General features: G+C 43.7%; 1 protein-coding gene across 1 annotated transcript; it reads left to right on the top strand.

Moving 5' to 3' along the window:
* Positions 1 to 2,163: 2,163 nt before the first annotated feature.
* lhx4 (LIM homeobox 4) lies at positions 2,164 to 13,520 on the top strand. The gene is made up of 6 exons (XM_076022884.1): positions 2,164 to 2,452; positions 5,617 to 5,788; positions 7,307 to 7,509; positions 8,344 to 8,498; positions 9,016 to 9,187; positions 10,870 to 13,520. Exons 1-6 carry the CDS (start codon positions 2,374 to 2,376, stop codon positions 11,256 to 11,258), a joined length of 1,170 nt encoding a protein of 389 aa, XP_075878999.1. The 5' UTR covers positions 2,164 to 2,373; the 3' UTR covers positions 11,259 to 13,520.
* The last annotated feature ends 1,699 nt before the right edge of the window (positions 13,521 to 15,219 follow it).

The raw sequence follows: 15,219 nt of genomic DNA, 5'->3' as shown, positions 1-15,219 counted from the left end.
AATATTTTTTTTCCGAGGGGGTTTGACTATTTTACGCTGCTAATATCTTTAAAATGAACTCGCTTGCTGATCGCCGCACTATCATGCAATTGAGAATTCTGATATCAAGCGACACGCAGCACGGCCTTTTATCAAAACGTCTAATTTTTCTCAGTTGGCCAATGTTGAAAGATTTTTTTGCAAGGTATTTTTTTTCCAACAGATTTTCATTTTTTTTTTTTTTTTTTTAATCAAACGGCAACAAGCCTGCATTGTGTTTCCGTTTGTCTCTTTTTTAATGGAAATTGTCCATCCCCCCCCGAATTTAAAGATAGAAAATATTGCACCACATAATTTAATGTCCAAGCACAAAATGTGCGCGCTCACGTCGTTTTTATCCCATTCTGCGTTTTTGCATCCGTCAATTATTCTAATTGTGTTGCCCTTTGTTGACAGGTTAAGAGCATTTTTATCTGCATTATTTCTCGGGGCAGCTAAAGGCTCCGGATATCAACAATCAGAGTAATTGAATAGTTGAATAAATCGAATGATCTTAAAGGGGGGAAAAGTGTGTAATGAAAATAAAGTGAGAGCAGATGACTCCCCCTTTGGCCGCACATGGCAAGGCGGCGGGTGGACGGATGGAGTTTTGCGTCTGCTGCATTAAACTGCTTTTATGCCCATTTTCCAGTATTTTTAATCAGCTTGATGCGCTCTCTTGTTCGTACTTAATTACAGTTAAAACAATCCCCTCGCAGGAGGCTTATATGAGATTGAAGGTCCCTGGATATTTAAACGGTGGCATGGATGGGCGCCGTATAAAACGGGGTGATAAACCTGCATTGCATTGCAGAGAAACTATTGGCTGTTTTGCAATATCTCAATGTTGCTGATTTTTTTTTATGGCGGCAAACACAATTTGGTGACGCGCATTATTATTATTATTATTATTATTATTATTATTATTATTATTATTATTATCATTATTATTATTATTATTATTATTATTATTATTATATCAAATAAAACAACATATCTGAAATAAAATAGAAACAAAATCTATTCTTTAAAATTAAAACCAGCACTGATGCTGTTTCTCAGATGCATCAAGGGCCAATGGAGGTTGTGTAGCTGTGGCATGCACACCTTCACCTTCACCATCACCTGCAGTTGCATATGTTGACGGAAACAACCTGATTAGGTTTGGAGAGTGTGCAGCGTGAGAATGGGGGGAAGAAAAAAGCCTTCTTGGTGTTGCTTTTTCCCTCCCTTTCCATCCTTGAAGTAAATTGAAAGTGAAGATTGAGTTCATCTAGCCTGAACCGGCAGTCCTCCGGGGGGAATATCTTTATCCGCGGGAGCAGCCTGCGACGACGGGCTCTGAAATGAACAGTGTCAGGGGGACTGCGCGCTGACTCCTAATCCCACCTGTCACTGGCAGATCCAGCGGCCCACACACACACACACACACACACACACACACACACACACACACACACACACACACACACACACACACACACTGTACCGGAGGAGAGGAGTCAGAGGTGCATGTCCCAACCTGCTCCCTCTGCTACAGGGGAAAATCACAATATACAGGAACACTAATTTTAGAAAACAATATTTAGTCTTGCAAATGATCTTTTATTAGGCCTATGAGAACATCGACATAATTCTGTGTGGAAAAAATTAAGGACATTTTTGGTGCACATCAGGAAACGCAAGAGCTCCAGTTGGCAAAAAAAAGAAAAGAAGTGAAACGGTTCTCGGCTTGGGTTTCCTTCCTCCCCATCCACAGGGACCCCTGCTGGCCCGCGGCCCCCTCGCAGAGCCACTGCAGTGAGCTATTTATGGTCTCCCCCGGAAGGAGGTCCCGCCTCTCCGGAGACATTTTCATACAGCGTGTCAGACGGCGCTCATCCTCCTCCATCCTCCTCTGCCGCGCACCTATACGTCCAAGATGCTTTCTGCCCTCCGGATGGTGTGAGGGAGGGAAGAGAGGTAGAATAGGGAGGGGGGTTGCACCTATCCTGCGCTCCTATTGGCCCCCTGGTGAGCCTCTGCTGCGGTGACGTCAGCCCCCGCCGCCCCTGCAGAGCTGAATGGACGGAGCAGCCGGTCGGAGTCCCTCCAAAACAGCTCGGCACGGCGCGGCGCGGCACGGCACGGACATCACCCCGTGGAATAGAAGCAGGGACTGATTGCGGACGGAGCCCCCCCCCCCTCCCTCGCGCATCGCCGTGCTCACACTTGGTATTTTTTTATTTTTTTATTTTTATTTTTTTAAATATACAAATATCTCCCCTCAACTAGACGGGACGGACGGCGGGAGAGCGCCCACGTCTTTGCGGGTGTGCGTGTGTGTGTGCGTGTGTCTCCCCGGTTTGGATCACGATGATGCAAAGCGCGGCGGTGCTGTCGACAGAGAGTCCTGTGAAGAGTTTACCGGAGATTCTCGGGGTGCCACTGCAACGTAAGACATTTTTCTACCCTTTTCATTTCCCACTTCGATCCCGGTGGATTTTTTTTCCCCCCAGCGTGCTAAACGGTCGGTGAGCCGCGACGCAGGCTTCGGGGGGTGGGAGGAAGGCTCTCGGTGCAGTGCACGTCCCGTACAAACCCCTTCAGTCTTAAATTGTCACCTGAAGGCCATGCAGTGTTATTTCTTGGTGTTTAAACGCGCAAAAAAAAACGGAGGAAGAAACGGAAAATTGGCCAAATCGTCGCCTGGGTTTATTTCCAGCATCCCCGAATTAATCTTTGCAGGCTCGCAGCGGTGTGGACTCTGCAATGGTCTGCTAGACTTGCTCGGATGGATGACACTTCCTTTTAGAAGAGAGGGGGGAAATGAGATAGCGATAACATGATGGTTTAGTTAGACTAACAACATTTATCTTTCAATTGGGCCCCAGAAGTTGTGCAGTCCGTCCTCTGCTGTGAAGCGGCAAATGATTTGAAACCGAAGAGATCAGGTGTGTTTGTCATCACCGCTCAGGACAAAAAAAAACACTCTGTTATTCGACACTCGTTATTAATGTCAAAAACGCGTATTATGCACTCGGTTTTTCTCGTTTTTAGTGTAGGAGGCCCAGGTCAGGTGCGGGAATGCTGGCTGCACTTTGACTCGTTTTTGGCTCCGCGTTTTTTCCGAAACCAAAACCCAACGATTCTCGTTGGTTGTTTCCGTGTCCGTGTTCCGTGGTTGTTGCCGTCGTCAAAGGCGAGAATTGCCTAACATCTGCTCGTGTTAATCTGTGTCAGGCCGCGTTTAATCTGACCGTGCAATCAAGACAGAAGTGCAATGGGATACATCTCTGCTCTGACCTAATTATTTTACAGGCGCGTTTTTGCAAAATGTACAGATGGACCCAGTCTAAGAGCTGCTGCAAAAATACAACAATCCACAACAAAATACGTAAAATGGTCTGTTTGAAGGTTTTAATTCAACTTTTTATTTACATGTATTTTTTTTTCAACTCTAACTATCAATATCTTCCCTTGCATCTTAAAAAAGGGCTCATAAAAATGCAAGCTAGCAGTCAAAATAGACAAACAATTTAGCGGTTTATGATCCTTAATTTTATAAACTTTATCAGATTAAAAGATTGGTAAATTATCCTGCCACTCAGCCCCCCCTCACAGCATAAACATTCACCCTGGATTTAAACCTGGATTATTGAATTATGAGAAAAGCGCCAGAAAATGTATCTAAACATGTTTCTTCCACCGTGGGCACTGCTCTCTCTCTCTCTCTCTCTCTCTCTCTGCTGACTAAGGCCAATTACACCCCAACTTTAACCTGCAGGCCATCAGTCTGGCGTAGAAAGTCTTTACTTCACCATTAATTTCCACAAATCATGTGGCATTTGAGAGTTGGCGACTTTGCCAGAGCACACTTGTATTTGTGTCTTCGTGGGGTTTCTTTTTTTAAAGAACGACAAAAGAAAATGAACTTCATTTCCGGTAAATTAAAAAAAAAAAAAAATGTATTGGCGAGAAGTCTAATAGTGGACAGAACCTCCGGAACACGTGAAGTTTTCACCCCCTCTCCCTCTCTCTCTCTCTCTCTCTCTCTCTCTCTCTCTCTCACACACACACACACACACACACACTCACACACACACACACACACACACACACACACACACACACACACACACACACACACACACACACACACCAAGTGAAAGAGAGAGAGAGAGAAGCTGGAAGGTGAACACTGTCGTTGCCAAGATCTTGCTGCTTTCCTTTCAGCACCACTTTCCTCTTCAAACTTCCGCCTCCTGCCTCTTGATATTCACATTTAACATTATTAACATTAAGAGCAGATTCCTCCGAAATATTTGTTTTTTGTGTGTTTTATTTTAAATCAGTGTGAATTTAAAATAGATTTAGTAGCATATCCATGGCAAACAAATCCAGTTTAAATACTGCCTGTGTTTGAACTAGACTGGTACCACACAATTTGTTCTGTTGTTATTATACATATTTCCCGTATATTGTATACCTTTTTTAGTCTTAACTGAGCATCAAATCACAATAACTCGGAAATATTTGTTTAAATATGCGCATTTATTTTATAAAACCATACCAAACACCTGAATGACCACCTCTGCTGTTTCCTGTTATGGTGACGGTAGAACGCGGACAGAAACATTTGGGGTTTTCTGATAATTCCACGGTCGAGTTGTTTTCTCAGCTGCAGCTGCATTTCGCGGGTGTATGTTTCTGCCGTAGATTCCGTCACTTTCTTTCGTTTTTAGTTAGTCCTTAAAAAGATTAAAATTGCAACGAAATTAGACGACGTTTATTTTGAAGTCCTCAAAAAGCTTTAGATCATTTCATCATTTAAACAGGATTGTCTGGCTTGTGTTTATTATTTTATTATTGGTCAAAAGGCAATTTAAGCAGGCAGATGTGAAGACAATTATGCAACATTGTGGAAATTATGTAATTTTTAAGGGATGACGTTTGCTTATATTATGAACATTTATCTTAGATTTGATTTTTTTTTTCTTTCTCCTCCCTCTCGGGAGCACGTGGCCTCTCGCAACACCGATTCCAGCGGGGGTTTTAGAAAACAGCCAGCCACACCGGTGGAACAAAGCTGTTTGTCACAATCAGTCAAATCTCAGGCTGATGTTATTGAGCTGCTGCTGCTGCAGCCGCGGCTCCCAATTCAGCACCTCGGACAGAGACGGACGGAGTCTGGCCGAAACGACTGTGACGTAATGACGCGTTCGAGAATCGTGTGGCCTGTCTGTCATTTCTGATCGTTTCGAAATAAACCTTTTAAAAAAAGAAGAAAAAACATCAGTTTTGCGAGGGGTTTTAAAGTACAAATCAGCAAATAGCGACGAAGTGAGACTGCAGGGTTGTAGGGCGAAATTGTTAAATTAGCCAAAATCAAGCGGTACATTTTGCGCAAAGATAATTTGTTTAAACTGCTCAAAGCGCGTTCGAACGACAGAAAAAATACCGTACTTGAATTCTCTTTAAATCGGAGCATTTTTGTACGTAGCCGAGTTTCCCATTCACGCATTTTTGTATTAGCTGCTTTTTGTTGTTGTTGTTTCGCTATCGATTTCCCGAAACAATTCATTTGACCCACTTGTGGCCTCTTGTTTCGCCCCGCAGAGATCCCTCAGTGTGCCGGCTGTAGTCAGCACATCCTGGACAAGTTCATCCTGAAGGTGCTGGACAGACACTGGCACTCCAAGTGCCTCAAGTGCGCCGACTGTCAGACTCCGCTGGCGGATAAATGTTTCTCCCGGGCAGGAAGCGTTTACTGCAAGGAGGACTTCTTCAAGTTAGTGCTATTTTCACTTTTCTTATTCCACCCCCCCCCCCCCCCAAAAAAAAAAAAAAAAAAAAATCTGTGGTAATAGTTTATTGACGGTGACCATTCTCTCACATATTAGGTCATCCTGAATCCCAGCTGATCTACTGCTTTTTAAAAGAAAATAAAACAAAATTGAAGGAATAATTGCCAACTTGGCCTGAAATTGATCATAACCTCGATTTCTTATTTACTGCATGAAGCAACTTTTTTAAAAATCAGTTGTTGGTTGTATTTTTACCTTCCATATCTCCCATTTTGAGATAGGGAATGATTTTTGGCAAAATGAAATATTAATAATATCAATTATTAATTCATATTATTTATGTTTGCTCATATTAAGGCATTAAAATTAAATTAGTCCTTTTTTTCTAAATCTATTCCTTGCAGCACTCACTTATTGGCTTTGATTTCAACTAATGTTAGATTAAGATCTAATTAGAGCTTTACAAAATGGATCAATAAATAGATAAATAAATAAACAAATAGTCAATAAATATTAAGTGAATAAATTCATGTTTTTTTTTCTCTTACATCACAGGAAAAAAATGAGTTTGATTTTTTTTTGGTTTTTTTAGCTTTATTTCTTTTCTTCATCTTCTTCTTCTTCTTCTTCTTCTTCTTCTTCTTTTTTTTTTTCTTAACCTAAAACAGGATCAGCAGATCAGGCCTTTTTACTAAATTAGGTTTGAAAGGTTTTAATGCTCGGAGCTTAAACGTGACCCTAAAGAGCTCTGGACTGTAACTGAGAGCTAACTGCGTTAGCCTGCCCAGGGGACGGCCATGGCTGGACGGCGTTTGCATGCTGCAACAGTGGTTTACTATAGGATGCGATCTTTGACTGGAGAGTGCACATACACACACACACACACACACACACACACACACACACACACACACACACACACACACACACACATAAGTCACACTCACATATACAGTGGTGTGCACTTTCTAGCTGTGATTTTCAGGCTTCACCTTGCTGCTCTCTTTTTTTCCTTCCTTTTTTTTATTTCCGTGGGCCGGCTGTCTGATTTAGAGCCTCTCCTGAGTCAGTGTTTTATTGGTCCTCCTCGGGGTGTGTTTACTATGGGTGCCCCTCCTCCTCCTCTTTGTCCTCCTCAGCTCTTAGTACTTCATCTGCAAACACATAAACATGCAAACACGCACGCACTCGCAGGCGTGCGCACACAACACAGTGCATTGATCCTCGTCATCAATCAGGCTGCAGACAGGTCTATCGTTAACAGAAATGCATTCCAATGCTGATTTTTCTCTCTGCAACAGCTGGAGGCTCTATTAATACAGACACCGTGCCATCATTCATGGCTGTGGCTGAACACTTACATGTGAATTTTTAATCTTGGCTGCGTCCCACACACCCTGCATCGCCATGTAAAGTTTGCAGACAGGCATCGCTGTGCACTGCTGCTATTAATTTTCATCCAACGTTCTCATCTGAGCCGTCTCCTCCCCGTGTGCCTGCAGGCGTTTTGGGACAAAATGTGCAGCGTGCCAACAGGGGATCCCACCGACGCAGGTGGTGCGGAAGGCGCAGGACTTTGTGTACCACCTGCACTGCTTTGCCTGCATCATGTGCAGCCGACAACTGGCCACCGGGGACGAGTTTTACCTCATGGAGGACGGGAGGCTGGTGTGCAAGGTGGATTATGAGACGGCCAAACAAAACGGTAGGACCACTGGCACGCGTGCAATTATTTTATTGTCAGCGGAAAAAGTGCTAAATATGGGACAAAACTTGGCCTTGAAGGCCTCATATGGGAAATCTAGCAGGTTGCATTGACATGAAATGGAATAGAAACTATGTCTGTTTGTTTTTAGTTGGATAAAACAAACAATTTTTGGCTTAATTCTCTAATCTAAATGCATTTATAAGTGGCCTCACTTGTAAGAAGGTGGCTTTGTTGTGACACCATTTTTCCTGAATATGGATCTCTAACCTCCAAACCTCTGGACTTTGTGATTTTACCCTGATGAGCTCACATTGGACATCAGAAAACAAATTAACAATGACATTGTTTGAAATACCCCCCCCCCCCCACACACCCTTCCCCCCTGTTAGATAAAGTCAAATCTTACAGACTTTATAGATTTGCATACACTGTCAGACGGCCTTTATGATTTGGTGGTGTGACTTGACTCACCTAAATCAGAATGCCAACAAAGAGCCTGTGTGCAGTGCAGTGTTTGTTGCCTGGGTGGGGACGCTGTCCCTCTTCCTCAGAGCTCTCCATGCGTCTCTGATTGATTATGTAAAGTCAAGCAATGCTCTTATATGGTGCGGTTCCAATAACTCCATTCCTCTGGCACTGCTGCTGGCTAGATTTATGTCCTCTGCTGGACAGCGGGATAGATGCACAAGGACAATAATACACTCCCATTCACTTCATTTAACGCACATGTTCTCCACGCAAAGGCCGAGGGGCCACTGCCTGTTAACACAGCGTGAGCGCTGTAAGTCAAACTCACTTGCAATGGCGCTTGCCCTTTTTTTTTTCCTCTAGACGATTCGGAGGCTGGGACCAAACGACCGAGGACCACCATCACGGCAAAACAGCTGGAGACCCTCAAAAGTGCCTACAAGAACTCGCCGAAGCCGGCGCGCCACGTCAGAGAGCAGCTGTCTTCGGAGACGGGCCTGGACATGAGGGTCGTCCAGGTACTGGGTGTTTAATTTCTCCCACTCAGGTGTCGGTGTCCACGTGAAAGGCCTTGCTTTGACGCAAGGCCTTTCACGTGGACAGTCTGACGATCACAACAAACAGTTTATCCATCGGTTTTCTGCACCAGAATGTAAAGCCAAGATTCCAATTTTATTTTGTATTATTTTATTGACATTTTTTTTTTTAAATAAAACAATCTGTGAGGTACTTTTGGGAATAATGCAAAACTTGGATGGCCAGATGGCCAACTTGAAGAAGTTCCAAAGTTATTTAAGTACAGTGAGCAAGTATTTATCTGCATGAAAGAACTTGAATTATACATTCATAGATTCCTCTTTTAATTCTGCTCGGCTTTAAATGAAAAATTAATCGAAATTAATTAACGTTTCAGACTTTTGTCTGTCCTTTGGCTCATTTCTAAATATAACTGATACATCAAACAATGTAAATCTTATCCCTGATGATGCTAACTAATGCTATCCTGGTATTCAAACTGTTTTCTGCCCTGGTCAGGTGTGGTTTCAGAACAGACGAGCCAAGGAGAAGCGCCTGAAGAAGGACGCCGGTCGACATCGCTGGACTCAGTTTTACAAAAGTGTCAAACGCAGCCGAGGCGGAACGAAAGTGGAGAAGGAAAGCTCGGCAGACGACGCCGGGCTCAGCGACAGTGAACTCAGCTTCAGAGGTGTGTGTGTGTGTGGAGAACTTGAGCTGATATATTACAGCCTGACAGAGTGATTCCTGAAAGACAGCTGTCAGTCAAAGCGTCTCGCTAACGAGGTTACAAGGTGCTAAAGGACACGTTTCCACGTGCAGCAGCGATTTGACGCATCACTCCAGCATTTCCCTCCTTACCACCTGTAGTCTTGTGCACCGTGGCCCAGGCGATGGCGGGGCCGCCGTCTCATTTCAAATTCTCCACCCATGCGTGCTGACGCATCCACCCCTCCCCCAGTCTCACCACCCATCGCCGAGACGGAGCTTTTTGGAGAAGAAAAGGGCTCCCTAGCAGGATGCGAACGACATCCTCATGTTATTTAATGTTCGCAAAGCCCATTTTGGGCAGTCATAAAAGCCTTCGGAGTGACTTTTTAAAGGAAGGCCATTTTTATGAGAAATGAAAACACGGTGACACAAACTCTATAAAGCATGCAAGGCTTTTAGTCAATTAGACGGCGGCAGCTGTTATCGAGGGGGCGGGGGGGGCGACTGAGATGGAAAACAAACATTTTGCGCCGCCATAATTGCACATATACAGAGCTACTTTGTAAGGGAACAGTGCATCATTTCTCGCCAAAAAAAAAAAAAAACAAAACAGAAAAAAAATGCTTATGAAGTGCCTCCTGGGCTCGGCGGGCCACTAAGTCTACCTGTTGTGAAACACACATTGCGTGGCCACAATAAATCCCGCCCATAAAAGCACTTAACTCTATTGAAATCTAACTACTTTGTAATGCCTTCAGAGTGCACGGCGCCTGCCGAGCCTTCACGCTATTGCTATATTGCTGAGCGGTGTTGTTGGGATTACTCCATAAAAGTAATCCAACTACTGATTACTCATTTTAAAAGTAATCTAATTACTTCTTTCACTACTTTGTTTCGTGAGTAATCGATTTCTAATTACTTTAGTTAAAAAAGATAATGTAACAGTTCAGCTCAGTGCTTTGGAATGAACTTTATTGAAGTGCAAATTTTGCAATTCCAAATATTGCCTCTGTCCTCTTAACATGAATGAACGTTTGCTCTCTGAACACAAACGGCACATTTCACAGAACATTTCATGTACAGCACTGGTGCCTTTTGCACAGCTCATATTGTTAAAAATAATTATAAGCACAGTAGTTAGTTACAGTAGAGTACTGCAGACTTACTTGCAAACATGGCTTTCAACAATTTATGAGATTCGACGTGGATATTTTCAAAGTTGAAAACGTCTTGTTTCCTGCACATAACGTACAACTAACCACAATATTCTTCCATTTAGACGAGATGAACTCAAAATAATATTTATATTTCCAGCTATCAAACACTGTTTTTTCTTTTGCTGCCGCCATGCTTGTTTCGGTGCATCGTCGCATACCAATGACATCACATGCATGGCTGCAACATAAATCTGCGACATTGTTGTTTTTGGTTGTTTTTCTAAATTTCAGACATTTGGTGGATAATGAGACATTTTTAGCTTGTAAAATATTTCGGAAAAGTAATGGAATTGTTACTTGATAAAGTAATTAATTACCAGTTTTGCCGCAGTAATTCACAGTACTTTGTCACTCAAAAAGCAGTTTAATTACAGTAGTGGATTACTTAGTAATAGATTACTCGCCAACACTGTTGCTAAGCGATGCCGTCTCCTCTCCTCCGCAGACGACCAGGTGCTGTCGGACCTGGGCCACGGCAACGGGCTCTACGGCAGCGTCGGCGACGTGACGGCCAGCGCGGTGCTCAACGGCAGCTTCTCGGTGGACGCGGCGGGGCAGCCCTACCACGACATCCGGGCCGGGAGCCCCTACGGCCTCCCGCAGTCGCCCTCCTCCATCACCTCGGTGCCCGGCCACACCCCTCTCCTCAACAACCTGGGCTTCAGCATGGACAGTCTGGTGGTGCAGGGCGGACACGTCGGGGTGGGACAGGCCCTCAGGGCCATGGCAGGGGGCCCGACCTCTGACCTCTCCACAGGCAGCAGTACAGGATACCCTGACTTCCCCACCAGCCCGGCCTCGTGGCTGGACGAGATGGACCACTCCCAGTTTTGACTTTGACGACTTCGAGGCTTGTTCTTTTTCTTTGTCTGTTTCTCATCTTCGGAAGGATCCGACGCCACAGACTCACGAGGCTTTTTACATTTCTTTCTATCACTCTCCAAGACTGGTGCGTTGGTTCTTTTTTTTTGTGATTTTGGGTGAAGAGGAGAAGGAAGGAAGGGACAACTACTGAGTCCAGATGTGCAGTCGGGATAGAAGCAGTGGGTGGACACCTCCACGTTGCTTTACGCTCAATTCTTGACGCTACGTAGCAGAATTGCTGGTTGAAGGTCGAGTTAACGTTATCGGTACTTTGAAAATAACACTGGATGTCCAATGAGTCGGTGGATTTCGCTCACAGAGGAGGCGACGTCCGTTTCTTCACTGCAATCCGGATGGAAAATCCCCATGAGATGAAAGAAGCACGCGGGTGCTCGTCCGTTTACGATGAGCACGACTCAAGTCTGGCTGAACTGAAGCCGCGGCATTGGCGATGCACTTTACTCTCCTCTTCTTTTTCACGTGGACGGGAAAGCAGAGGGACGGGAGGAGGGGCGGCGGAGAGAAAAAGAGGAGGGACATATGCACAAAGCTGTAGCAGTGTTTCATTGGGAGAGAAATTTACAAGATCAGTGGCACAAGTGTGAATTTTGAACCAAGCTGATGTTTTTGCTTTGATTTCACCCCTTCCTTTTTTTTAAAAAAAGAAAAACTCTGCTCTGGAAGCTTTCAAGTTGGAGATGACCATCTGTCTGTCCGTCCGTTAAGAAAACAACAGTATCTGCTGCTTGAGTAGTGAGGATGAACACTGTTTGCGACACAGCAGGCCTCTCTTCTATATTTATGGGTGCTTGACTTTGTCCTCGTCCGTGTCAGAGCTGCCTGAGAGCTGACATCCTTCAGTATTTCAGTGATCCATTTCTAGGCAACTCCTCTGCGGAGAACAGAAAGTCTAAGAACCATTTAGTAATATATTACAAATTTAATTTATTATTTTTTTTGTTGTTATTATTTAATAACGTACAAAACAAGGAGATTTCACTTTATGTGACAGATTACTCTGCAGATAAGCAAATCAACCGGCTGCGTGCACACAAAACACCAACCGACAGCTACAAGGCGGAGCACTGGTAAAAAAAAAAACTGCTTGTTTTTTTCTGGTTCGTCTGCTTCCTCCGTTTGATTCAGGCTCCTCCTGCTAATCTACTCAGCTCAGTAGAGCTCTGGCTTCGGCTGCTTTCAACCTACTTACTGACCCCCCAGATGTGTCGCCAGTCTGTTCTCTCCCACCCCCTGCTCGGCCTTCATGTCACAGGGATTACCACAGAGCCCCCCACTAACAGGGGCTGATACTACCAGTAGCTTCGGCGTTAGCTCAGCGCGGCGGCCCCAGGTCTCGTGTTTATCAGCAGGCCGGTTCAGTGTATCCGCAGGCAGTTGCTTACGTTTTTGTTGGAAATTTGATAGGAAAAAAAAGAAAGAATGTTTTGACTTGTTGAGCTTTTCCAATTGTTTTCAATGGGAGAAAATCAAAGTACAGTGTTGCACTGCTATTCTACAGCGGCATACCATCCAAGAATAAGAGGGCAAAATCATTCAACAGAAGGTGACACCGTCAAGAAAATAAGCTGTTGACACAATGGCTACATGCAGTCTGCAGATTATAGAGTAATTATGAGTAAATCAGCCAGCTTTGAACAAAAATACTGACTGTTTACGGGCAGGAGAGGAAAATAAAGGGTTGGAGAAAGAAGGGGCCAAAATTTGCAGGCTTACTTAAATTACACTTTAAAAAATCATGAAATATTTTTTTTTTTTTGCAAATAAACAGTGGAACAGGGTTTAAAAATCCAGTATTAAAAATGATGACTTAACATGTGCGAAAAAACTGAAAGAGTCCTGGAAGTCCCTTTGGTTTGTCCGCACCAGACAAGTGTACAAATATATCTACTGTAGTTTGCAGGCTGAACTCGAACAACAGGTGAAACAAAACAAGCACTCCGGAAACACGTTGGCCACCACGGTTTTGTTCTGTCTGTGTTGCCTCAGAAGTTTGCATTTTAATTATTGTAAATTTTGTACAGTTTGAAAAAAAAACACGTGTTGGTCGTCTTGTTTCATGAGCGCTATTTATTATTGCCATGTGTCTTTGAAAAAGATGTAAAAGAGAGCACTGAATTTATTCATTTATGCCTTCTGTGTAATGGTATGAACCGTGTACAGTCAAATCTATATGAGGAAAATAAAGCTGAATTGTCTTTGGGTTAAAGCCGAGTGCGTCTCTTTCTAACCGGCCGCGACGAAGGAACCTTTTCAGCTGAAATTTGTTTTCGATGCATCCAATGAAAAATATCCGCTGTAGGTGTTTTTATTATTTTTGCCTTATCTAAACGCTCTTAGGGCGAGTTAACCCGCAAATTCATTTACCCATTGAGAGCATTTACCACACACTTAGGCCTCTATTCAATTGCGGAGATCCATTTAGTACCACCAACAGACGGTGGTCAGTCAGTTAACAGTGATTGATGCTGCTTTCCTCTCTCGCTCTCGGGCCAGTGGGGGTGACAAGAAAGATGCATGAAGACACGAGGCGAGGAGGAGAGAAAGAAAGAACGATGGGAGGGGGGGGTGGAGAAAAAAAAAATAAAACTAGCGGAGAAACAGATGCCCGGCTGTGCACTCGCTTATCCTCTCAGTGCTAAAGAGACACAACAGCAGATTGCAGCGCTGCACTGTTAAATCTACCCTTAATCCCTGCGCTGTTAACTAATTGTGCAGCGCTGTGTGAAATATGGCCAAACATGCTTTTGTCGTCAGGCAAAAAGGGGAATATGGCCCATATGCAGGCAGTTAGCTGCTATGTCAAAATGTCAAGCTGGTAAGTAGACAATATGGGCTGGCGGGTATATGGCAGCCAGGTTTTTGACCACCCGCCAGGGGCACAAGAAGAAGGGGGAATTTGTTGACAAGCAGGGCGTTAGGGTGCATGTTTTCAATTAGTGGTGAGAGAACCTTTTGTTCAGTAGGTGTGTATCCATTAAACTTGGAATATTGAAAAGAAAATGTCCAGAACCCTCCAAAATATCTAAATGTTAAATGTTGCAAGACTCCAACAGCCCCCTTTTTTGCATTCATAGGCCACAGGATGGTCCATGATGTCGCATGCACACGACAAGAGGTCGCTCTTCAGTTCTAAATCAACAGCTCTTCTAATCTCTGCCTATCGCTTCCCACATATCCTTTCAACATGACCCTTCTCAGCCTTTGATCAGCCACGGCAGTGAGTGCAGCTGTTGCACTGGATGTAAATCTACTGCGAATCAGGACTCTTACTTGACTAGTTTAAAACACGCAAATTCTTTATCATACTGACTGTAAAAGTCTTTTTTTTAGCAGCTACGTACAGCAGCGTATAACGCTAGAGGGTTTAGCACTGCTATTAGGAATTTGCATTTTTTTTTTTATCAAACAACAACAATTTGAAAAAAGGAAACAAAAGATTTTAGCATATCCTGTATAATGTATATCAGTTATGTCTCTGCCAAAAAAGAAGATTTTTCAGCCTCAAGGACAGTGATGTACTCAACCAACTCCAAAGCTAACAAAGCCATTTGTAAAGCTCAACAACAAGCAAGGTTCTCATTAAGTCAGCTTCCACAAAACTGGCAAACAAAAATCTGTGCTTCTAATGCTAATAATTCTATCAGTTTTGTCAAATGTTGGCATTAAAAATCTAAAACAAACAATGATTGATGAATGACAATTCTTACAGGAAAAAAAATGAATTACATAGTAGAAATCCTGCACATCTCATCAGAATGTCAGACGCCGTGTCAGAAGAGGAACGTGGCTGCGCCGCCTTCACGCCGTTGCTGCCGCGCTGCTAAACCCTCTCAGGTTAGAGCCGATTTATTCCCTTCAACTATGTTGATGGATAACTATGCATAGAATTATAATGACATTACACCACATT

The sequence above is a fragment of the Nelusetta ayraudi genome, unplaced genomic scaffold (assembly GCF_046127955.1).
Source record: "Nelusetta ayraudi isolate G7.1 ecotype Tasmania unplaced genomic scaffold, CSIRO-AGI_Nayr_v1 ptg000013l, whole genome shotgun sequence".
Classification (NCBI taxonomy): Eukaryota; Metazoa; Chordata; class Actinopteri; order Tetraodontiformes; family Monacanthidae; genus Nelusetta; species Nelusetta ayraudi.
Note: the sequence above shows the minus strand (reverse complement) of the source record. Positions and strands in the feature narration are given on the sequence as shown.

What these genes read in the sequence shown, in the direction of transcription:
- lhx4 (XM_076022884.1), top strand. Translation starts at nt 2,374, where the DNA reads ATGATGCAAAGCGCGGCGGTGCTGTCGACAGAGAGTCCTGTGAAGAGT. An exon ending in TCTCGGGGTGCCACTGCAAC is followed by an intron (nt 2,453 to 5,616) that starts GTAAGACATTTT and finishes TTCGCCCCGCAG; the next exon opens with AGATCCCTCAGTGTGCCGGC. An exon ending in TGCAAGGAGGACTTCTTCAA is followed by an intron (nt 5,789 to 7,306) that starts GTTAGTGCTATT and finishes GTGTGCCTGCAG; the next exon opens with GCGTTTTGGGACAAAATGTG.